Genomic DNA, 26,141 nt, shown 5'->3' with positions numbered 1-26,141 from the left:
CTCAAGGACAAGCTTGGGGGCCAAATACCCCTCCTATTTCATCTAGTAAGACTCACACGGCAGGATTGCTAAGTTCTCATAGAAGGCAGGGCCCCCTTTCCCCACCATTCTGAAAACGTGCTCCCTGGCCCGCTCTGGGATGGGGATTAAAGCCCACTACGCTGCTGCGGGTCCTTAGGGGACAACTAGCCTACCTGATGCCTCCAGTATGCCCCAGATAGTGGGATTGCTGATATGTGGACACAGGCCACGCCCCCCTTTGTCCACCACTTTGCAAACGCACCTCCTAGCACGCTCTTGATAGGGGGATGAAGTCTTGCCTCCTGTGGGTCCCTGTGGGCCAACTAGCTCACCAGGGACCTACACTAAGCCCCACACAGCTGGATTGCTGAGAGTGGTCCAAGGCCACGCCCCCTTTTTACACCACTGTGCAAATGCGCTGCCTGGCGCACTGCTTCTCTGGGGATGAAGTCCACTTGTGTCCTGAGTTCCTCAGGACACAAGAGGACCTCAGCACCCCACCAGGAGTGTGCCAAGAGACGGGTTTGCAGAGTGGTGTAAAAAGGGGCATGGCCTCAAACCATTTCATAGCAATCACACTGTGTGGGGATTACTGGAGGTACCTGGTGAGCTAGTCATGGCCGAAACGTGTTTGTCAAGCCAGGGACGAAAATAAAGTAATATTGGAGTTGTACAGGCCGCGGAAGCGACGCACCGCCCACACATCAGTGAAAGGGTCCCTGATAGTGAATTTATCACTTGAATATGGGCGCAAAAGGACAATAATTTAGGCGTACAGAGTCCCATCCGGGAGCTTAATGGAGGGTTAATTTGTCTTTCAGCATGTGCCAGAGTTCCAGCCCACTGGAGGGTATGAGCATGCAATGGACTGCATTTCCCAAGGTGCAACAGAAAATGGAGTCTTTCTCAAAGGGCGCACCGGAAGCCACAAATTCGAAAGGCACACGTGGGAAAATGCAGCAGCAGTGATAATGGACCTTTGACACGGCCCCTGACGAAGAAGCGAAGAGGCTTTGAAACGCGTAGGGCCAAAGACGATAAACGGGATGAGAAGCTGTATGCCTTGAATCAATAAAGTGTGTCACTTACCTGATGCGGAGTGCGACTTCACCTCTGGGCAAAGTTTAGTAGAAATATATATATATATATATATATAAATATATATATTATGGGGACAAGTCCTTTCCTCATCGCCAGCACCAGCATAAGCTGTTCCCCCCACAAGGACATTTTTGCTCGGAATATATATATATATATATATATATATATATATATATATATATATATATATATATATATATATATACACACACACACACACATAGGGTATGGGTTTTTGGGTGTCACCCAGTCATGTGAGCCAGAAACAGTCTGGAGGTACCAAATGAAGGTTTGGGTCTGGCAAAAGGTCTATTTTATCACATGGGGGCACCTTTACGCTTACCACGTGATGGGGTAGTGGGTTTGAGAGACATTTCTTGACTTCATGCTTAGATCATTATCTGACAGCTGAAGTACCCATTCTGGACAGAGCATGCCTTTGTAGGTAGTCTGATTCATTTTACGTGTTTGTGAGACATTTCTAGCCGTCTCACTTTGTCTATTTTTTATTTATTTCAATTTGTTTCCTACCGGCTGCAGTACTGACTCATGACATTATGTCCATGTGGGTACTCTGTTGTTTACTTTCCACACCTTTCAGTGACTACATTTCCCAGCCACATATGGACACACTTGACATGTACCACGTGACAGGGATGCACGTCACTCCGTGCGATTACATATGGCTGCCGGTAGCGGTTAGTTTCACCCTCGCCAGGACTCCAGCCAGGAAGTCACCACCACACAACAGTTAAGCACGAATTTGTGTGCTTCTTCTCCTCCTTTTTCACTGTCACTGCAAAACCAGTTACCCTGGCCACGCTACCTCCCGAAGGACTTTTCGTCACTGATCCGGGCACCCAAGTGACTTTCTTCTCACTCTGGCTATTCACCGGACATAACGATAGCTTCCTACTACAGATATTTGTGGTCCCCTCTACACAGTGGGTACCTTATATACTACCCTGACCAGATGGGACACGCAGGCTTTGGAAAATATTGTAAACACATTGCAAGGCTTTGTGGGAGTACCCTCTCACCGGCTCTTTTTCTACTATGGGCTGGGTAGTTTGTTCTTTCTTTAGAAATTACATGAGTCACGCTATTTAACCTTTTGTGTTTTTATAGCGTCACATGGTGCAGCTTATGGCAGACCATGATGGCAGTCTTTTAACCTTACAGACCAGATTGCTTGCTCTGCTATTTGATTTGGTACAGTCTCCTTTTATTGTTTAGTTTATTTGACTCTTCATTTTTGAAGCACTTTCTTTTCTGTTTCACCTGTGTAAAGTGACAAGAAGTAATTCAGCAATTTCTTTATTTCCTGCCATATTGCTAGCCACTCATTTGGTGGGAACTAACTATTCACTTATTAAAATGACAATTTGGTGGGAAGATACTCTTCACACATATACATTGTATGAAGGTTTGTCTGGTTCTAAGTGTTTGTCATGGTTTCTTTTTCAGTTGGGGGCTCCTGGATGTACCCAGTGGCCTGAGGGTGGATATAGCTTACTCTTTGAGAAGGTAAGATATCCTATATATAAAAAGAATCATACACAGATTACTCTCCTAATAAGTAGCTGTGTGTTTACTAAGCATTATTAGATCATGAGTACATTACATAGATACTAGTCACTATTTAAATACACTCATTCAAGTATCCTTGAAATTCAGAAGAAGATGTGTAAATCCTAAAATGTTGATCGATGTGTCTCTTTCTTTCTTCTCTTTATTTAGAACGATGGTGGACCCATCACATACACAGCCCTCCACCTTTTTGGCCATCTCGATACTTGACTGGCGAGTATAAAACACTTTTTTATTTTATGATCACTGCGAACAGAGTGACTAACACCTTGGGTCCTGATTAATGCCCTGGAACCCCGCCTGGGGACCACCTGTGGGCAGAAACATGTTGACCAATAAGAGGGGTATATTTGGTTTACCCCAATCCTCTGTTTAATCCTACCCCAGTGGACCGACTGATTAAAGTTATTTTGGCCCCCTGTAGGTAGTTTTAACAAACACTACATTTTCACTAGCACTCTGCCCCTCGCTGATTTCATTACCATCGCTCATCAAAACACCTCTGCTCCTCCCTACTAGGGGAGTTATAGCCCACACCATGGACCTCACAGTCCGGGTGTGAGGAGGGGACCCAATGATGAAGCATGTCACCTTCAGGTGAGTGAGGGTTCTCATCCCAAAAAGGGTATTATCCATTTGTGCAAATCGATTTCACACACATTGATCAATATAGGTTGCAATTCTGGGCTATTGAATAGCCTCCCTCTAGCCAGTTCTGTATGATAATACCAGGCATACATTGGTATGAGTTACATGAAACAATGGGATTAGTATGTACATGGTGGGGCCAATCCCTAGATCCCCAGTGTGAATAATATTAAAAGGTCTATTTTGCCTGATCGAAATGGGAGTTTAAAACTTCACACACACAGGGTGCAATGGCAAACCTCACGAAGTGGATCAGCGACTGCGCAGATGACCTCGCCCCTCTGAAGACCCCGACTAGCAGACCCGGTAGCAAGAAAGCCCCATGGTTCACCGACGAACTCAAGAGCTCCAAGAAGAACTGCCGAGCCCTCGAGAGAACCTGGCGCAGAGACCCAACACCGGACAACATGACTGCCCTCAAGCTCGCCACCCGAAAACACCACCAACTCATCCACGCCACCAAGAAAACCGCATTCAAGGAACGACTGGACAACAACGCACACAACAGCAAGGAACTCTTCAACATCGCCAAAGAGCTCTCCAACCCCAACGCCGGTAACAACAACATCACCCCTTCACAAGACCTCTGCAACTCCCTCGCCTCCTACTTCCACAACAAGATCGCGGACATACACAACAGCTTCAGCACTCAACCGACACACACCACGACCGAACCACCGCCCCCCACCACCACCCTCCGCGCCTGGACCCCGATCAGCACCGAAGACACCGTCCGCACGATGAACTCCATCCACTCCGGATCTCCTACCGACCCCTGCCCTCACCACGTCTTCAACAAGGCCGACGCTGTCATCGCACCTCACCTGCAGGACATCATCAACACCTCCTTCGACACCGCTACCTTCCCGGAGAGCTGGAAGCACGCCGAACTCGGCGCTCTACTAAAGAAGCCATCAGCCGACCCCACCGACCTCAAGAACTACTGCTCCATCTCGCTGCTCCCGTTTCCTGCAAAAGTCATCGAGAAGACCGTCAACAAGCAGCTGGCCGCCTTCCTCGAGACGAACGGATCCCTCGACCTCTCGCAGTCTGGCTTCCAGGCCAACCACAGCACCGAGACCGCCCTGATCGCAGCCACCGATGACATTCGAGCTCTGCTTGACAACGGAGAAACAGCGGCCCTCATCCTCCTAGACCTCTCCGCGGCCTTCGACACTGTCTGCCACCGTACACTAGTGCAGCGTCTCAGCAACGTCGGATTTCAGGAAAAGGCACTGGAGTGGATCATCTCCTTCCTCGCCGGAAGGACACAGAGAGTCCACCTCCCCCCGTTCAGATCTGAAGCCACCGAAGTCATCTGCGGCGTTCCTCAAGGCTCCTCGCTCAGTCCAACCCTCTTCAACGTGTACATGAGCCCCCTCGCAGACATCGCACGCCAGCACAACCTCAACATCATCTCCTACGCCGACGACACCCAGCTGATTCTCTCCCTCACCAACGACCCCGCCACCGCCAGAGCCAACCTCCACGAAGGGATGAAAGAGGTAGCCGAATGGATCCCTCCACGACCTTGGCCCAAGATACCTCAACGACCGCCTGACCTTCTACACGCCCACCCGCCAGCTACGATCTGCAAACCTCGCCCTCGCCGTCGTCCCTCGCATCCAGAGAACCACCGCCGGAGGAAGATCCTTCTCCTACCTGGCGGCTAAGACTTGGAACTCCATGCCCGTCCACCTGCGACTGACCCCGGACCACCTCGCCTTCAGGAGACAGCTCAAGACCTGGCTGTTCGAGCAGTAGCAGACCCCCTCCCTCATGCGCCTTGAGACCCTTCCGGGTGAGTAGTGCACAATACAAATTTCTTGATTGATTGATTGATGAAGAACAGCCGCCTGAAACTGAACTCGGACAAGACGGAAGTCCTCATCCTGGGATCCTCACCCTCCGCCTGGGACGACTCCTGGTGGCCCCCCGCCCTAGGCAGCGCACCCAAACCAACAGACCACGCACGCAACCTGGGCTTCATCCTGGACTCCACCCTCTCAATGACCAGACAAGTCAACGCCGTCTCCTCGTCGTGCTTCAATATCCTGCGCATGCTACGAAAGATCTTCTGGTGGATCCCCACCGAGACCAGGAAGACGGTCACCCAGGCCCTCGTCACCAGCCATCTGGACTACGGCAACTCCCTCTACGCCGGAACCACCGCCAAACTCCAGAAAAGACTTCAGCGGATCCAGAACGCCTCAGCACGACTCATCCTGGACATCCCCCGTCGCAGCCACATCTCCGGACACCTGAGAGACCTGCACTGGCTCCCGGTCACCAAGAGAATCACCTTCCGTCTCCTCACCCACGCACACAAAGCCCTACACAACCAAGGCCCAGGATACCTCAACAGCCGCCTCAACTTCTACGCTCCCAAACGCCAGCTTCGATCGACCGGCCACGCCCTCGCCACCGTTCCCCGCATCCGAAGAGCCACCACAGGGGGACGGTCCTTCTCCTTCCTCGCCGCCAGGACGTGGAACTCCCTCCCGACCCACCTCCGCCTGACCCAGGACCACCTCGCCCTCAGGAAGCAACTCAAGACCTGGCTGTTCGAGCAGTAGCGGACCCCCCTCCCCTAGCGCCTTGAGACCCTCTGGGTGAGTAGTGCGCTATATAAATGCTTTGATTGATTGATTGATTGACTTAAGTGGGTGCACAATTGGTTTTGGAGGCCCACTAGTAACATTTAATTTACAGGCCTTCGCACAGGTTGCGCCACTTTACTAGGTACTGACAAGTAAATTAAATATGCCAAATGGATATAAGCCATTTAACATATAGCCAACATGTTTTAAGGACGGAGCACGCGGACACTGGTTAGCAGTTGTAAAGTGAGTAGAGTCTTAAAGCCAGCAAAAACGAATTCAGCAAAAACATGAGGTATGAAGGCAAAATAGTTAGGGGAAAACCACGCCAAGGATTGCAGGGCTCACAATAATATTTTATTAAGTTTGTTGACTATATCTCTCCCGGGCTATAATTCAATTTCTCACAATTAGTCTGGATGTCCAATCTAAAGAGGACAAATTAACGTGTCCCTCTTGTTCCGACACAAATTTAAAAAGTAGCGTCAATTTTACCAGCTCTTTATGCCTTTTCTCATAATGAAATATCTGTGCGCTTTTAAGGTTGACATTTTTTAAATGAAACATAATTAGCAAGCAACACTGAAATGCTATTGAATATATAGGTCTCTTGTATTTGCTTTTTTTTCAGAAAAGCACAAGCTAATTTTCCTACTGAGTGATTATAAAAAGGAAACACTTATATCATATGAACATATGTTTTTTATGTGCCGCTTATTATGTGTTTAGATGATTCTAATTCAGTTCTCAATTATACATCTCCACAGAGAAAATGTGTTTACTTGAACGCTATAAATGCAAGGTGATCTTGGAGATGCGAATCTATTGGATAGCATGTTACTGTCTGGTGTATTATCTCATGGAAGAATAAGGCTACATTATCCATTAGAGGGTGCATCTAAAGGGCAATGGTAAGGGATGCTACTCGAGAAAATGTTTTAGTATCTGTCGTCATGAGTTCTGATTTTGTTAATACACTAAATGAAGTGTAACTAAAATCTCATATTGTTGAATGACAAAATAGATACTCCCGAAAACGTAATTGATTCATGCAATAATCCTTGCATAAGCTGAGATTCAATAGATGCACTTTGTAAAAGTAAATGAGAGAAGCTATTAAGATAAACTGTGAGCACGGGACGTGTTTCTTCCAAATTAAGTGACTCTAAAATAAATAGCGAATGATAAGCAGATGTGGTTTTTAATAAACACTAATAAGAGTTTTTAATTTAGTTGCTCGATTCATATGTTGACAAATTGAACCACATGTTCAGAAATTAAAAAAACGTAAATGAATATTTCTTGCTTTCATCAAATTATATTTTTTTACAGGAGCATCAGATGTGACTATGCAGATTCCTATTTGAAATCCTATATTTCTACTCAGCGCTATGTTTGCCTTAGCAAGAACTCAATTTGATGGATTCAGGAACGAGCATTTGCAGTTTAACTCCGTCTCTCTGTCACCAGACCCAGGCCAACAGGAGTATGCAAAGAACAACTTCATGCTGCCAACTGTGATCATGTCCCTTTGCATAGCAGTGACCGCCGTTTCAAACGCTCTGGTCATTCTCTGTTTTCTGGTAGACCAGAGACTTAGGATTCAGAGTAATTATTTCCTTTTCAACTTGTCTATCTGTGATTTCTTCATAGGTAAAGAAGCATTGTAAAATAATCACTGACCAGGTTTATATCTATAATTTAAATTCTATCCCCATTTCCTTTATGATTGGCTTGGTATGGTATCTGTCTTAACAATTCATTTGCACTTCAATTATGTGTTCTTTTGTTGACATTATGTTGCATTTTGCCGGTGTGATTTGGATTGTTTTTTGTGTGTAGGTGTTATGGTTGTCTTGCTGAACCACTGTCTTGGGGATGTGTGTCGATATTGGCTTATAGTTCTGCAACTATTGTTTTGTTATTGTGCTGTGGCGTTGTTTTGGTATTAATGGGCTCAGTTGTTGGGTTTGTTACACTCAACTACAACCAGTCTGCTGAAACATACATACAAGTTATTTTCATATAGTACCTTGACTGCATTAAACTTTCATAATATTGTGGTAAAGGTTTTCTCTCTAAGCACTACACTGCTCATCACCAATGACACATAATAACACTGACAATACATTTTTTTGTGATCCAGTCCCTGCAGTCTTATCTACCAGAGTGGTACTGTATGTGTGAACAGGACTAGCCTTCCATAACTACATTTCATCATTAAAAGTGAAACTGATATGCCGCCCAGGGGTATATTTACTAAGTTTAAGCACCGTGTTTACATCACAAAAGTATACTAATTTGCTTTCCGGAGCTATACTTGGTTAGTGCTGGACAACCCCAGAAAGTAGCACAAAGCAGCGCAGTGCACTGCTTTGCATCACTTAGCGCAAAGGGAGTGTACCATGGGTGGTGCATGGGCATTCCCATGCAACCACCCAATGTTACTGATACTAAGCCTTGTTCACCTGAAAAAGTAAGCAAGGTTTAGTATCAGAAAATAGTGCCCACTTCAATGAGGTGCTATCACATGCTTTCATTTCTCCTTTCTTTTCTGGCTTTGAATGTGTGCTGCATGTACAGCAAGGTGAGGAAAGGGTTAAAGTGAGTCTCAGCACAGTAGTTTGCACTGGAAGGGTATCCAAAGGTGCATCTGTGGCGCACAACAACACATTTCAGCACCAGCGCTCAGGAGAACGGAGGAGAGTGCCATATTTCTGTAAAAATGGTGCTCTTTTGCTCTCCTTCTCACACAGCGCAGCATTTGCTTATGCTGCACTGCACTGCATGAGAAACTAGCAAATCGGGGCCCCAATATTTTAACTCCCTTCTCTGAATTCCCTATACTAACATTCATTTAAGCAATTATTATAAACTCAAGCGAAGGATCAGATTCACAAAGGTTTAGCTACGGGATTAACAAACCAACGCTAGTTGGCATTAGCATTGGTTTGTGCCAAAAATTAACTCAATGTATTTCAAAATGCTGATTCGCGTTACTTGCATTAAGGGGGGTTACACAGGTGGTACATGGGTATTCCCAGGCAATCACCCATGCTTCTTGATGCTAATCCCGTTCTACTTTAATTAGTACACAGGGTTTAGCGTCAATGATGAACGCCGCTGGAAAGCAGGTGTTAAAAGGAGAAATGTTTCATGTCTCCTTTCTTTTACTACTTTGCATGCCTGCTGCATATAAAGTAGGAAAAGGTTTTAAACTTTTCTAGCAATAGTATTTGGTACAGGAAGGGTACGTTGTACAGAACCTATGGTAGACTCAGGCATGCACCCAAGCACTATGGCGCTAAGTTGTGTGCCTGGTCCACAGCAGCTGAAATCAGTGCCAGCACTAGGGAGATGGAAGGAGAGTGCCATATCTCTGTGAATATGGCACTCTACTGCTCTTTCCCTGTCATGCAATGCAGCACAACCTCTGTGGGTGCTATGCTGCATTGCGTGACACCTTTCATAATCTGGGCTGAAGAGTCCTATAGTTTTATATAATACTTCAAGTTAATCTACATGTGACTGATGAATACAGTAATCATCAATATGTTTGAGGTACACATTGTAAAGAGGACCAGATTGACTATAACTCATCCACTTTAATTTTCTTTCAGGGTTAAGGTCGGTAGTTTTCCTTTAGGAGGTTTAGAAATGACTTGCATTCGCAGAATCAGTGCTACCACTGCATGCGGCATTTACAGATTGTTTATGTGCAGGAAGGGGGACCTTCCTGCACATAAACAATCTTACCCTCAACACAGGCACCCTTGCACTATGGTGCAAAGGTGCCTGTGTTGGCGTTAGGCAGCTATAGTTAGTGCCAGTTCAGGGGGAAATGCAGGGCTGCACGATATTCTAGTAAATATGGTGTAGCCCTGCATTCCAAAAGTGATGAAGCGTGTCATTAAAGTTTTTTGGTTTATGACACGCTTCTCCACTTTATTGTAAATATGCCCCTAAATGTACATAAACATAATTTCTTTCTACAAATAGCTTTAGCGTGTCTATGTGTTACTATTATCTCAATGCAAAATAGTTATTATAAAAAGTTGCATCATAGATATAATAGTATAAATGTTGTCATTTAGGCTCTGCCCCACAGGTCAGCTTTACATGTCTGATTGACAGTATAAATATACATCCATGTTTTAGTTGCCCAAAATAGCTGCAATGCAATGGTGTCTGAGCTCCACTCCGCCCTAGAGTTGTGCTGTGACACAAGCCTAAAATGGTGTTCAGAGATTCTAGCCTCTCACTCAGAATACACAGAACATGGCTATTTGGTGTCAAGTCCCTCCACTGATCTGCACAATTCCAGGAACTATGCCCTAGCTAATGGACTTTGCCTGGTTTGGTAGTCTTGTCTACCCTTGGAGAGTCAAGTATAAAAATGGAGTAAGCTGTGCACCAGTAGTAAACACAGTACCAACTGCCAGAGAACACAGAAAAGTAGTCTCACACCTTTTAGGAATTATTTCTGCTGACTGTGAAAAATACCTTGACCCAATTCGATGCAGAGATCAAAACTGTCTGTTTACAGTACTCTGTCAGAGATACATACCACAAGAATTCCAAAGAGAGCCCACTAATTAGGGTGTGGTTCTTTTCTCAATTGTGGCTAGCAAGAAATTACTAAAATGTCTCATAATCCAAGGCAGCAACAAGAAGCTGATACATGGAATGCTTGAATCATTCTCAGCCACTGGCAATTGCTTTAGGCCACATACCAGTCCATTGTTGTTTGCTCACCATGCTACCTCAGTTTCGATGCAGCCATATGCAAATCAGTCTTGACCCTGCTCCAGTAGGAACAGCCCAGCCTGAACTACTAGGCCAGGTCCTCACTGAGCCGGGACGCAAGCATCCCGGACCACTTTTGCCCAGATTTGGGTTCATCAGTTAGGTGTATCTTGGTTCCAGTACTTCAAGACATATGCAATGAATGGACATAGCACTCCTTCTGTTGAAGCAAACACAATATGGGTGCAACAATTGCACAGCATTGTCAATTGCGCAGCATGTTCACTGAATATCCAAGAGAGAAAGGAGCTCATTTCATCACTTGTTTTGAGAGGATTATATACTTCAGGCATTAAATCCTGGCATGAATATTTCTGTCAAAGCTGACTGAACCTTTTCATTTTGTTCAGTTTAATAAGAGTGAGATAAAGAAAAATATAAAACCTGTTATCTGTTATTTAGAGTTTCAGGGAAATGCTAAACTTTGCAGTTGCAAGCACTATAAGAAAAAAAGCTAATATTATTTTTTGGTATGGTAAATAGATTATGCCGAGCACTATGAAGTTCTAAAGAGAAGCTACTCCTGCTTTCAAAATTTTTAGAACACAAACCGAAAACCTCTAGGGGGCACCAATACGGAAAACTTGGTAAAGAGATTCGTTTTATCTTTCTGATTTTTTTCTTTTGTTTTCATAATGTCTTTTTTAGTCAGAATCTTTGTATGTTCAACCACAGCCATCTTTATCCATAGATACACAGTTGGCACGTGTTTCATGGAAGCCTACGTAATAATATATAATGTATAATTATCTAAGAAGAATTCAAAGTCTGCCAATCAAGTGTGTCTTCCTTTTCTGGATGTAAGGCAGAGAAAACCAGCTTGGTGTAATCCAGCATCCAAAACGTAGCTATTTTATTCAGAAAATCACAAGAGAATTTAGATTGCTTTTGGCATAAATAAGGTCTGAAACAATACAAAGAGGAAAAGGCCAATGAATTGCTCGCTTGCACAGAAAGTGGTAGGTAGTGCTCAAACAAATTATCATAAAAGGTATACAGCCACAATTGCTAAAAGCTTAATTATTCTGTTTAGAAAAGAAGGGCAATGGTAGAAGGCATAATTCATCCAACATGTAAATAAAGGAAAGAAACTCCACTTTAGGAAAGATTAAGGAAGTTAGGCAAGATACTGTTAGTGAAACATGCAGCTGCCATGATTTTTGAAGTGTATAGTGCACGCAGCACATGCCTGGGATGGCAGCTTAAAATCTAAGATAGCTGTGCCAATAGATACATTTTCTGCTCTCTGTTCATTCAAATATTTAACTGCTTTTAAACCCTGGACTATTGTTCCTCATAGGTTAGCATTATTAATAAATCTCAGTCAGAATTGATACACATTGTTCTATTTTAGTGTTAATTATGATCTTCCATATCATGGTTGCGCTAGTTTTGTCACAATAAGTAAGCTAATTGTGAAGCTGAATTGGTTGCATATGCTACATCAATCAAGTTCTCTCATGCCCCTAGAGCCCATGATATGGTTTTCTATTTTTATACTCATCATTTTCTGTGCCCTCTGTATAAATATGGAAAATACATAGAGAAATAAAGTTCCAGCTACTGCTCATTCCAGGTGTGAGGACGTTGTGGTCTTCTTTAATGCACATATCTACACAGATCAAAATTACCGCTACAGACTCCCCATCTTACTTATTGCCAGGAATGAAAGGAAAATAGAACAATAGCCATTCTCAGCTACAAAATAGACTCTGACAATGATCTACTGACTGGAAAGTATTAATCTGATGTTAAAAATGATAAATGTGAATTAATGGAAAATCAAAAAAGGGAAACCACTTTAGAGAAAACCAAATAATGCAAAACCAATTTTAAGGAAAGTCAAATTTACGAAAATATAAATACATTGAAAATAAAAGGAAACATTTTAAAGGAAAGATAACTTCAGGGAAAACACCGAAATTACAATACATCTATGTGGAGTTTAGGACTACTGAGGGTTTTTTGGTATATATGATGGGTGATGTTTAGGGGTGATGAGGGTTTTTTAGGGATCTGGAATGGGTGGAGTTTAGTGGTGATAAGGGGTTTTTAGTGTTAAGGGATGGGTGGAGAGAAGTCTAAGTGTGGAGTTAAATGTACCCTCCTGCACCATACTATTGAGCTGTTCTTCAGTATAATTTGTTAAATGTTGCTAATTATCAAATATGGCAATAGAAGGAATGTTGGGTGAATTCATGTTTTTAATGTTACCAAGTTCCAGACAAGAAGTCTGTTGAACTGTGTCATTGGAGAAATCATTTGTGTTGGAATTAAGCAGGTTCTGAATAAGGTGTCTGTTCCCTGAACCTGCCCATGTTTGGTACCGCAAATTGATTTCAATTCAATGGTATCCTTACAATACTCATAGCATTTCAAGGCTAATTGTTTGACAAACAAATCTGTATATCTTATTTCCATTTGCGCGAGCATATATTTCTTTGCTGATGTGGGGACTAGTTTAAAATATAATGATTTCAGGTCTAAAGAATCATGTCTAGAAAAATATGTGAATTTATCTATATATGTATTTGAGCTCACTTGTGGGGGAGTTGGATAAAGTTCCCATTGTGTGTAATTAAAATGTGTGCATTGAAGACTAGTTCGATGTAAATGATGATGCCCATAATGATGATAACAGAACATTTCATCTTAATCAGCCCAATTTAGATACAGGTCTCTACTTTCAAAAACAGTATAATACTCCAGCTCTAAAAGCATGAAGTTTACAGTGTCAACATGCCAATCATCAGAATGCAATCCAGGTACAATAACTTTACCCATAGACACCTTGAAGAGGTAAGGAATCTGCAGTATTGATGTAGGTCCGAAATATCAGAAGGGATCTTATAACAAACATTCCAAAAGTTACTGGAACAGATGAGATGTTCACAAAGGACAGTTCTCTTTTTAATGTATGTGAAAATGAGTGAGGCGTTTAAACCTCGTCAACCAGTTCTGTGACAGTGTTCTGGAAGGTAATGGCCATTTGTTAGCAAAACAAAAACAGTCACAAATCCAATCAAAAGAAATAAAAAACAAGGAAAGTGCTATCCAAACATGTAGCCCGGGGGGGCCAGGTATGTGTTTTTCAGCCATGAAATGAAAACACAGGCTTGTGTTTCTAGAACGGTGGAACTATCAAAAGAGTTGGTTAAAAAATCATCTGTTCCCATATAATAACCAGAAGCAGTTTGTTGAAAAACAGGAGTTACAGCTGTAGCAAAAGAACTGGAAGCTACCACAAGAGGTGGATCAGTAAAAATGACATCATCTGCATTAGACCCAGCAGCAAGTACAGTACTCACTTCCATCGTATGACTGGCATTCGAATTAGCAATAGGAATTAACTGAAGTTAATTCTCTGCAACCCTCCCCAGCTGAGGAAAAACAGCTTCAATGTTGCTCACAAGCTGTAGAGGAATTTCCTGTTTGGTAGCGAGAGGAGTTAGCGGACTACCATGGAGTCCTTGTAGCCTATTGTTTAGAATATGCCACATGATGTAGATTGATGTGATCAATAGAGACAAAACAATTGTCTTTATAACTAGCAAGCATTGGCAAGATTACAGTTCTTTTACCTTGAATGCCAAGGACTGGCACCAGTGCACAGTATAATGGGCCAAATTTTTTTTTCACCACAATTTTTTCTCAAACAAGTTTTTGGAATCCAGCCAGAAGGTGCTGGTTGCTCCATTGTTCCGGAAGAGGCAGACGTCTTCAACCGTACATTTGATTGACATCACAGAAGTGTTGCAAATTCTGTAGGACAGCAGAATGATCATTTACATTAAAGGGCATAGCTGCAGCCATGTCTGACCATCTGGAACATACATATTAATGCCAAAAAATACATTGTATGTTGTCTGGCCACCCAAAGATCATTTAGGAAGATTATTAAGCTCTCTTTGTACCCCATTTAGTTGATGGATCCAGCTATGCCCTGAACCTAATACTCTAGCAGTTAAGGTTTGCTTTAAGTCATGGGACATCCTCTCCACTACCGAATTTCCCTCAGATGATAGGGGAAAGAGTAATGCACCTCTACACCCAGGAAAGTCATAGTATCCCTTTAAGTCTTAGAGGCAAAAGAAGGACCCTGGTCCAAGTGGAATGTAGTGCATACCTGAGTTCCAAATCTTTAATAATAGTTCAAGCGTCAGTCAAATGTTTTGGCAACATTCACAGACACATTGAGTAAAAGAATCAACTGTACATAGGATACATTTAAATGCTCCATCTGAACTAAGAGGACCACAATGGTCCAAATAAATGCAGCAGAATGGTTTTCTGGAAATCAACAGGTGTGTCTTTGGTGTACAAGCAAAAGGTGTGTCTGAGGTACAACTTTCAATTTGTTAACAAATGTCACAACAAAGGACATACTTCTTGGCCTGATTATATAAGCCATGGCAACAATAAGGCTGTGGTAGTAACTAAATTGTAGCCACCACACCTGCATGGGCAGAAGCGACACCTTCATGTGCAGCTATCACTAAGGCTAGACTGTGGACTTGGTTGGGAATCAAACAATCACCAACCCTTGGAATTGTAACATAGGGACCTTTTTGTTGTCCAATGTGAACTGGAAAAATCAGGGTGAATTCATTCATGTAATGATTTAATGTATTGTGCATATTCAGGTATAACATTAAGGAATCCTAAAAACGATAGCAGTTTCTTAAAAGTTTTTGGTGGTTGTAGCAGAGCTCATTTTTCTAGGAAGTGTGGTGCAAGGCTTTTTGTCCCTCATGGGTAAGTTTGCATGATAGAAATAGTACACTTAGAAATGCTATATTAGATTTCTGAAGCCAGATTCAGTCAATCCTAATATTATGCGATCCACTCTAGCCAAATGTGTGTTTAACTCATCATCCATCAGGTAGATATCATCTCCATAGCTCAATGCATCTGGGGCAATATCATGCAGAACTGACACAATGTGGGCTGCAAACAGTCCTGAACGGTTCTTATTCCCCATGTTGAGGCAAGTAAAGCAACGTTAAAAGCCTAGCACCGAAAAGGCACTACAATCCCTGCTTTCAGGTGCCGCATTTTGGCAGAAAAAAGAATGGGAAATATCCAGAGTTTTTTTTACATTTGTTAAAAACTATATTATTTATACGTGCCGTAGTGTGTGAAGTTTGCGTGTATAACTATTTAAATGTCTATAGTCCTAGACTATGCAATATTATTGATCCGGTTTTAAGACAGGAAAAAGGGAATTGTTCATTTGGAAGACACAGGGTTAAATTACTCCCTGGTATTCTAATTGTGAAAATATTTCTTTAACAGGAGCTTTACCATCCTGCTTTATGAGGTATTTTGGTTGCACTTGTGGGCTGGACCGTATGGATATTACCTGATAAGGAGAATCCTTATCCCAGCTTATAGATTGCGATATAAAACTCGGGCTTGTACAAGACCCATTCTGCTGCATACGATTGTTTGACCTCATCAGGGACAAGCACAAAAAATGATGGTATAATCTGTCTGGAGGAGCTACGCTCCTCTCTGGGGTTTCAACTGTAGCATATTGATCAGTTGCTTTCACTGCCAAAAACCCATGGAGCTACTGGCATACTATAGTGACCTCTGCTATGCTGTCAAGGAGAGTCACCACCCACCTCCTATTCAGGAGTAGATTTCTCAGTGTTTGTGGCATACTTTGCTGTAACAGACGCCACCTTATTTTTTTAGATTGGGGCTTAAATTGTGGATGTTAGAAATGGGGGTCTCTAAATGGCAGAGGTATGTACCTTTGTTTTGGTAGGGACCCTTGTTTCTAGTCAGGGTAAGTGGGATACACACTTTATATAACCTCTGCTCACCCCCCCCCGGTAGCTTGGCACGAGCAGACAGGCTTATCCCAAAGGCAACATGTGAACTATTTGTACTCAAAACACACAGTAATACAGTGAAAATACCACCAATAGACATCACTTCAGTTTAGAAAAATAAGATATCTTTATCGAAACCAAACAAGACCAAAATGACAAAAAACGAACATGCAGATAGTAAAATACAACTTTATAACAGGTATTTCAAAAAAAGAACTTGTAGAAAACAGATAGCTCCGGCCCCGACCGCGAGGTGCACGGCATCGGGCATCGAGTCACACGGACCCCCAAACAGCAGTACCTTGGAACAAAGTCTTTGGACAAGGCATAGAGATATAGAGATGAGGCATCGGTACTGATGTCGAGGCTGGCTCCCTGGCTGCCATGGGGGAGGCGAAGGCGTTGTGTCTGCAAGGAGGCAAGATGTATAGTCCAGGACAGGGGAAGTCAGTTGCATCAGTGGTGTGGCATCAGTTCCGATGATGTGATGCGAAGTCAAAGATGCGTGGAGTCACCCTAGCGGTTATCGGTTTTGGGATAACGAGATGCAGGAGCTGACGGTGACAGTGTTGGTGCGAGCACTGGTGTCAGGAAAGCCGATAACTGTGGTCGTTGAATGGCGTTGGAGCTGCGGTGCAGGCGGGACGGTGCGTCGTGCACTTCACAAGCAGTGCCCCCAGTCTCTGTGCAGGTTGTGGCGTCATGGCGGGGTCGCTGATGGCATCAGAGATTGTTTTTCTTGCTTCTTTTAGGTTTCTTCAAGCTCCCAACAGCAGGAACAACCTCCAGAGGCCCAAAACTGGAATAGGCACCTCTTGGCAGGTCGGAACTCCCAGCAGTGGAGTTCAGGGTAGCTGGTAGTAAAGTTTTTGTGTCCGTGAGACTTCAGAACAGGAGGCCAGCACACACAAGCCCTTCAAGATTCTTCTTCAAGCAGGTTTCTCAGCAAAGTTGCAGTTTTTGTCCTTTCCTTGGCAGAAGCAGCAACTGCAGGCCAACCCCACACAGCACACAGCAAAGTGGCAGTACTCCTTCACACAGGTCCCCAGCTCTTCTCCTTGGCAACGGTTCCTCTTGAGTCCAGAAGTAATCCTCTGGGGTTTCAGGTCCACTACTTATACCCCATTTTGTCTTTGTTCCCTTGGTAGCAAGGGTCTCTGATCCCAGTCCAAACCAGTTCTGGACTCTCTAGTGCAGCATCACTACAGGAGATGGAGACAAAATTGTGCACAGGAGACAGAGCCTATTCAGGTGCAAGGGAAACTCCTCCTACCACTCAAAATGCACCCAGGGTCTATTCAGATCAGCTTTGAGTCACCCAGGAAAGGCAGGGCATACCTCAACCACCCTCCACCCTGATGGCTGCCTACAGTGAATGCACATCCCCAGCTCCAGTCACACCAAAACTCAGACAGTCAGTACACAAACCAGCAGAGGCACACAGAATGCTTACATAAGCAAATGTTTAGTTTCTAAAAGTGCCATTTTCAAACACACAATTTAAAAACAATCTCCCCAAAGAGATGTGTTTTTAAATTCTGAGTTCAGAGAGCCTAAACTCCATTTCTCTATTTTGTCCCACTGGAAAGTTATACTTGTAAGATGTTACAAAGTAACTCCCATGTTAGCCTATGGGACAGATAGCCTTTCAATATTGAAAAATGAAATTAGCAGTATTTCACTATCAGGACATGTCTCACAAACACCACTACATGTCCTACCTTTCACATACACTGCACCCAGCTTATGGGGGTACCTGGGGCCTTCCTGGGGTTGCCTTACATGTAAGAAAAGGGAAGGTTAGGGCCTGGCCTGGCAAGTGGGTGTACTTAGCAGGTCGACATGGCAGTAAACAACTGCATGCAGACACTGCAGTGGCAAGTCTGAGTTACATCTGAAAGGCTACTTGCGTGGGTGGCATAATCAGTGCTGCAGGCCCACTAATGGCATTTGATTTACAAGCCCTGGGCACAGTCAGTGGACTTTACTAGGGGCTTACCAGTAAATCAAATACGCCAATCATGAATAACCAATCATGATAACAATTTACACAGGGAGCACTTACACTTTGACACTGATCAGCAGTGGCAAAGTGCCCAAAGCATCTAAGCCAGGAAAAATGAAATCCAGCACAGCATCAAAAATACAGGAGGTAGAGGCAAAAAGACAGGGAAACCACGCCAAGGATGCCAAGTCTAACAATGGAGGTTTCTCCTCCTTCTCTATCTTTATGTCAGATGAGCGTTGTGAGTCCTTTTTCAATTTATATACTCTTCATGTATGTGTTCAGAATCTCCTCCTCTCCAGTATTTTCAGATAATTTGTGAAAGGAACGAGAAGGATGAGTATAATAAAACTGATACTTATCAGGTGCTTTCAACTGTGTACAATCACACAGATTTTAGCGTCCATCATAAGGCCTTAATGGCGGACAACCTACTTGAGACCTAGTTTTTTCTTTTGGTTTTTCCTTTTTTTTTTTTACAAATTCTGGGTTCTGTTTGGCAGTGTTCTTGTCAGAACCATGTTTGCCAAGTTGTGGTTTATCTGGTGTGGCCCCTAACATATTGTAACCTATAGAAATATATACTTAGATAATAATTACAGGTGGCTGATGCTCCTGGTTGACTGGTGCAACCTGCGTGAGCTGCAGGCATATAGCCATAAATGATGCTTCATCTTTAATGTTCAAAAGGATCAATAAAGAGACCATGGGGAAATTTCCCATTAATTCCATCCCCCAATTTAGGGCAGCAGCTGCCACATGTTCATTACGTATTTGCTTTAACACCTCCGGTAAGACTGACATAGGCAGAGTACCATGTTTGATGGTATAGACTGAAGCAAAGACTGTGCCCCAAGTATTACAGTCTCCTACTTGGGGAACCATCCTATGGAGTAAGCACATAGTTAGCATTCTGTGCTTGTCTTGTGGTCCTGTAAGGGAAAACACCGCTTCAAACGGATCAATGTTTTGGGTGATCCAAAAAGGAATATCCTCACGGTTTGCAGGAATTGTTTACTTAATTGAATGAATAACTGCAGGACTTATTGTAGGTACTTCAGGCAACTGTGGTTGCCCTGCTAGTGCTGCCCTTGATGGCTGTGCCAGCAAGTGCATGAAACATATTGAATTAAGTGTCTATATGGTCTAACTAGATGGTTGAATAACTGCATAACTGCACTAGTTCATTAACATTGAGATTTTGTAAATTCGGTGATGGTGTATAACAAGCTAACGTTGGCCCGCTCTGTCCTTCATTAATTTAGGGGACCCATGCATACATGAGTGAGTATGTGTATTAGGGAGCCTCAGAACCAATTTTGTTGTTGCCAATGAGAAAGTGAAATTTCTAAGTGCTGATACGCTCTGTATTGTTCTGGTGGTGCAAAGTTAGTATATTAATGAAATGTTCCTGTAGTATCAACCATAGATGGAAAATTGAACAAGAATAAAAAGCATCTAAGCAATAGGCTTCATGGGCTTCAACTACAATGATTATGTCACCACCTGTATTGCCAAGGCCATGTACATTTAAATGTGCATGGTCAGCAGGTTTGCAATTGTCAGCTATAGGTATAACCTGTGGCACTACCTTTAATAACTCAGTAATAGAAACAAAGTGCAAACACTAATATGGATAATCTTTTTAAAGGTTCAAGCTTGAACAACCAACATAAAAAATGAGGTGCTTGCTAGAATACTGTGGAGAATTAGTTCCCAACACCTTGGCCGTCTCATGAGGAGGTGTAAGGGTACTATGGACACGCGCAAGTACTCTTCAAGAGACTTATTAAATAAATACATGACTAATTGTTGGTAGCACCATGTCACAGAGATTCTGCTAGTAGAGCAGAACTGTGCCTTGGGATGACAGGACGTCAAACTGTAGGGACTGATTCTCTCTACAAATTCAATATCTGTCGACCCAAATCCTGGCTAGCTCACAGTGCCTCATCTGAACTCCTAACGTCCCCAGATCATGACCCTCTAGTCCCCAAGGGAACTTTGGAAACAGATAATTAACTTTTCATCTCTCACTCATGTATGCCCTTAGTAAACAAAAGAAAGACACTACGGGGCAGATTTACAATAGCTGGCACATCCCTGCATATTAGCAGGGATGCAACAGTTATTTTGCGTGACTCAAAAACCCCCTTGCGCCACCATGGATGCGCTGCATTTACAATGCGCCGCACCATGTCGCATGGATAGACAGATGAGTGACGCATCTGTTGCCGTAAGGGTGACGCAGTCCTGGAGTTGTGTCACAAGCGCGACGAAACTCCAGCACTGCTCAGGGGTGCCATAAACCTTATATGCTGTGTCACTCCTTATGCCTGCTTCAAGGAGGCGTAAGGATTTGACGCACCTGGGATGTAAAAGTGACTCAGTGAAATCTTGTAGATTTCACTGAGTCACTTTTACGGGACTTCCTTGCGACAGAACGTCCACCCTGCATACATTATACCTGATGCAGGTAGAATGTAGCGCAGGGCTTTACAACGTGATGCACCTCACTAGATGCGTCACGTTGTAAATATGTCGCATAGTGGCGCATTGTTTACGCCGCTGCTGCGTCACAAAAGTGATGCAACGGTGGTGTAAAACTGTCCCAAGGGGCTTGTAAATCTAATGGAAAGTTTACAATACAGTTATTGAAACTATTGTGGTCTATTATGAGGCAAATGTACTGTGATCACTAGGCAGATGAAACTAAACAAAGTCATTAGCATTACTAGCAGGCTGTAAAAAAGAAACATCCTTATCATGTCAAATTATCAAGAATTCTCCTCTCTATTCCCAAGGGGACGAGACACAGTTTATATAAGAACCACTGTGTTGGAAAGCTGCAGCTGTGCTAGTATGGGGAACATGCATCAATCTAATTACCGGTCGCAAAGGTGCCGACTCTGCGAATCGGCCCCTTTGCAACCGGTAATTAGCCATTTGGGATGCATCCAGCCCAAACCCAATCGCCAATAGGTAATCGCAAAATTTTGCAAATGCATTTTGGGAATCACAATTTGTGATTCCTTAAATGCAATGCAAGAAGCAATCTGAGACTGCAATTCCTAAGAGAAATGCTAGAAATTGCTTTTTTCTAAGTGCTATATGCGCACACACATGCCCTTAGGGCATGTGTGTGCGCCACATGTGCACACATGCCATTTTTGGGGGTGAATCAGGGTGGCCTTTTGGCCCCCTATCACACTTGAAATTGCATGCGCAATTTGGGATTACCCTTTTGGTAAGTGCAAATTGCAAGTGGTTTCCCATGTATTCCTATGGGCCTCTAGGCCCATAGGAATGAATGGGAAGGCATTCCCTATTTGTGAATCGCAATTTGCAATTCGCTAATAGGGAATGTGTAGGAATCACAATTTCTTTATTGATTCCTACATGCCTAGGGAATTGCGAGTTCCGAATAGCGATGCCTTAAAAATCCCTATTAAGGAATCGCAATACCTTACATTGATGCATGTACCCCTAAGTTGTTTTCGTTGCATACATCATTTTATTGGCATTTTTTATGAAACATACACACCAATACAATAACTGTTACTACTTACCCCAGCTTGCCCCTTCAACCCAGTCCCCTTTGCAGCATATAGAGACCCATCCTAATTCACAAAGTACACTTCTGTTTCACATATACTAATTTGTGAAGTACATTTCTACTCAAGTCCAAACTTTTAAAGGACTCTAATTAACAAACCCACATACTCTTCCAATAGACACATCTTAATTTGCATTTATTTACACAGTTCATTTCTATTGCAAACTACATTACTACTCATTTTAGCTGTGCTACTCTGTTATGTCTAAAACATTAGGCGCTGTGCTGACTCCAGAAAAGAAAACAGTAAACAATGTTGTTACGTATTCTAGGCAACCCTATATAAAATGTCCAGACTGAATCCTGAGAAGAATCGCTCAATAACCACCAGCACGTACAGGGTATTGAAAAAATAATGTCACAAAAACAAATGTAGTATGTGTGGCTGGGCAGGCAATGGCAGCCTAGAACATCTAATATGCAGAACTAAGGGAGAACCAAAGTGGGCCTAAAAGGGGAATCACTACAAAGTAAGAAGCTGCTCAGTGCATTCTCAAAGAAGTGATGAGAAACTCTATGTGAATTTCACTTGCACCAAACAGTTCGTTAATGCTACAGGCATCCCAACATGTCTTCCATCCTAAGTTTATGCAAATATTTTATGAGGCGATTACTGTAAATAAAAAGCTCACAGCCATCACCAAATGTTCTCCTGGAGCAGTCTTTGTCAATCTGATCAGTGTCCTACTTCAGGTGCAATATGTGGCTCTTGTTTTGGTGTTTGTCTTCAGCTGTTCTGGGGTTATAGTTTCTTCACAACTGCCTAAGGACATTATTTTGTATGAATTCATAACAGCATGAGCTAGACGTTGTACATTATGGATTCCTAACTATGCCCTTATTTTCGCAGGTACTGGTTCATTGCCCCTCTACATGGTAAACTATGTTATGAATGGAAAATGGATTCTCGGCAGGACTGCCTGCAAGCTGTGGTTAGCCATGGATTATGTTTTTTCCCAATCGTCATTATACAGCATCGTTTTGGTCAGCTATGACCGTTTCCTGGCTGTAACAAAAGCTGTAAGTAGTCAAGAAAAATGTGCACTCTTTAAATACAGATGTCAAGAATGAATTATCTGTTAACATGGCAACAGGTCAACTTGGATAGATCTTGGAACCCACAGTGTATCTGCTGAGGTGTTCTGAAAATATGGCCTTATTTTGCTTTATATTGCGGATGTCAAGCATGAGTTTGGATAACATTCCCTTGCAGCTATGGTCAGGGCCGGCTCTAGGGCGGTTCGACTGGTGCCACCGCACCGGGTGCTGACTTCGCACGGGGGCATCTGTTTGGTGTTTTCTAGTTCAGATTGTGCTTAAAAGCACCTGCTGCCATGTTCCTGGCCTCTAGAAATGTTCAGGCAGCAATTAAAATGTCAAGAAAACTCCGGTGATTAATGGTCTTCCAGGTGAGATTGGAGTTTTGTCTAATAGAAGTTTTGACTCCAGGAAGTTTTGATTCTTGGTTAGGTAGTGCAGAGGGTTAATATGATGCTGCACAGAACATGTACCATGCAGATCACAAAGTGAATGTAATGTAAACAGGTCAGTAGGTTACTGCGTTAGTCAGAGACTTCCTTTTGTTAGTTGCAGTTTACAGTGAGCTATTAACTGTCAAAGAACTGCTTTCAGACTTCAAAGTACTAGATTAGAGCGTATGTTTTTTTTTTCTTCTAGACTTCCATTATTCTAATGTTGCAAAAAGGGTTAATTTGGGTACAAATCAGTTCTTGTTATTAAAGAGAGCCCCAATCCATTGTGTTACATTTTAAATTCAGAGTTTGCGCTTCTCCAGACCAAGTACTCTTCAACTATACTGCCTACCTGTATGGATGGCATGTGAATCCACCCCTTGTTGTCATCTGTCTTATGTAACATTTTCTATACACTGACTTACACACCTATGATTGATAGTCTCTGTGTAATGTGTGCGTTATGTACAGTGCTCTGAAACCCTTCACTTTTATGAGTGATGTTATAAAATTTATTAAATATACCTGAGAGACAGTGGTTATGGAGACTGTTAAAGGGTGGTAGGGAGGGAATCCGTGGAGGAGGTGATCATTGGGGAGGGGCGCCAAAAAACATTGTCGCACTGGGCGCCACCAGTGCTAAAGCCGGCCCTGGCTATGGTAAGAGGTTTGTTTGAAGAAAAATCAGACTTACTTAAATGCAAATTCACTAAAATTAACTGAGTGAGGATTCCCTGAATAGAATATGTCAGCTTTACATTTAAATGAGGTTAGAGTGACTCGTTTGACATTGGCAAACATTTTCCATTGAACTGCAGTGTGGGAACACGTCCGCGTGCGCCGTACATTTCTATGGGAGAGTCGTAGTTGCAGTTTTAAAGTTTATGGACTGTTCTAAGTGGACTTCGTAAAAACCCCGTGGAAGTTAGGAGGTTGGAAGGCCACCCCACCCGTTGATACTGTAGTACCAGAGTTACCTATCCTAGGGAAGCCGGGTGCATAGGTCTGAAGTGGCTTCGGAAACCGCCGTCGATCTCTATATAAGATCCACTGCTGGGTAGAAGAAAAGTGTCAGATGGAATCCAAAGGTAGATTCTGGATGAAGAGAACCGGTAAGCAGAGGAGACAGAGTCTGGATCACTCAGGAGCTCTGTAGAGTGATTGGGTTGGGTGCTTCAGGTGCGTTGAGGGGGTTCTTGACTTTGGAGCCACAGGGACCAGGAGATGTCGAGTACAACCAGAAGGCAGGTACAAGCTGTCCCACAAAGGATGTCGAGTACTGAGGGGTCGGTGTCCAGCGGGGACACCAACAAGCCTTGGCAATGCCAACCCACGCAAAAGGGCAAAGAAGGTTACAGTTCAGACCAGCAAGGTCCAGGAGACTCACCAAACACAAGGGGAGTCAGGGCAAGACTGGAGAAACCAGGGAATCCCAAGAGAAGCACTTTTGACCCTCAAGAGGACCCAAGCAGTTTCACAAAGCAGCATCCCACGGAGCACTCGGTGCAAGGAGGCTGTAGTTCTTTGTAGGAAATGATTCAAGATGTTGGGGGTACTCGGAGCCCAGTGCACTTGTTTTGGGAATGCCAACAAGCATATGCACTTGCAAAAGTATGCAGTGCACAGGGGTATGGGTATTGCAGCCCCCACGAGGGATTCTGACCTCAAACTTGGTAGGAGGGCAGCTCAGACCACGAGAGACCTGCAAACTCACCTCCTGTGTTGCTGGAGCCTTTGGAGCCTGTAGGCCAGCTCTCACACTACCATTGGCCCTGTCACTACCACCACAGCCCTTACTTTGGGCTATTTCTAAAGACCCTTGTCTCCAGTACCATCACAAAATTTGTGGTATCCCAGGAGACCTTCCTGCACGGCATTTCATGAGTGAGATCAGGCCCTGTCATCCGTCTGTTTCCAATGCCTTTGCTCCCCTGAGGCTCCTTGATAATTGTGATTGACTGGAAGGGCCCGTGACCACGATCCGATGGCCCCTTCTTTGCAACCAAACACTATGCACCAGTCAGACCAAGGCAACCCCAGACTTCAGGGACACAAACTATCACAACCTCATCTCTTGGAATATAGCATTTTTTCCATGCGTCTTTACTTGCTGGTTGACCATAGGGCCAGTGGCCATTTTGTGTAGGCAGCCAGTGTGCTTCTGTAATAGGCCTGCATGTGTTCTTTGTTATGGCCATGCCTCCTTGCTAATCGTTGTTGTTGTGACTGACCATGTGGCTGGCGGCCATTTTGTGTAGGCAGCCAGTGTGCTTTTGCCATATGCCTGCATGTGCTCTTTTCTGGAACCATGCCTCCTTGCTGGTTGTTGCTGTTTGGTGTGACCATGTGGCTGGCAGCCATTTTGTGTAGGCAGTCAGTGTGCTATTGCCAAAGGCCTGCATGAGTTCTTTGTTTTCCAGGTCTCCTGCTTGTTGCTGTGAC

General features: G+C 43.5%; 1 protein-coding gene across 1 annotated transcript in view; it reads left to right on the top strand.

Moving 5' to 3' along the window:
• Nucleotides 1–7,351: 7,351 nt before the first annotated feature.
• Nucleotides 7,352–26,141, top strand: part of LOC146831440 (histamine H3 receptor-like) — a 39,447-nt gene continuing 20,657 nt past the window's right edge. Inside the window, exons 1-2 of the mRNA XM_085603910.1 lie at nt 7,352–7,613; nt 23,078–23,247. Of these exons, the coding sequence (XP_085460036.1) occupies nt 7,352–7,613; nt 23,078–23,247 (432 nt within the window). The remainder of the gene's footprint in view (nt 7,614–23,077; nt 23,248–26,141) is intronic.

This window comes from Triturus cristatus, chromosome 5_1, assembly GCF_964204655.1.
Source record: "Triturus cristatus chromosome 5_1, aTriCri1.1, whole genome shotgun sequence".
Classification (NCBI taxonomy): domain Eukaryota; kingdom Metazoa; phylum Chordata; class Amphibia; order Caudata; family Salamandridae; genus Triturus; species Triturus cristatus.
The sequence above is the reverse complement of the archived record's forward strand: the minus strand, read 5'-3'. Positions and strand labels throughout refer to the sequence as shown.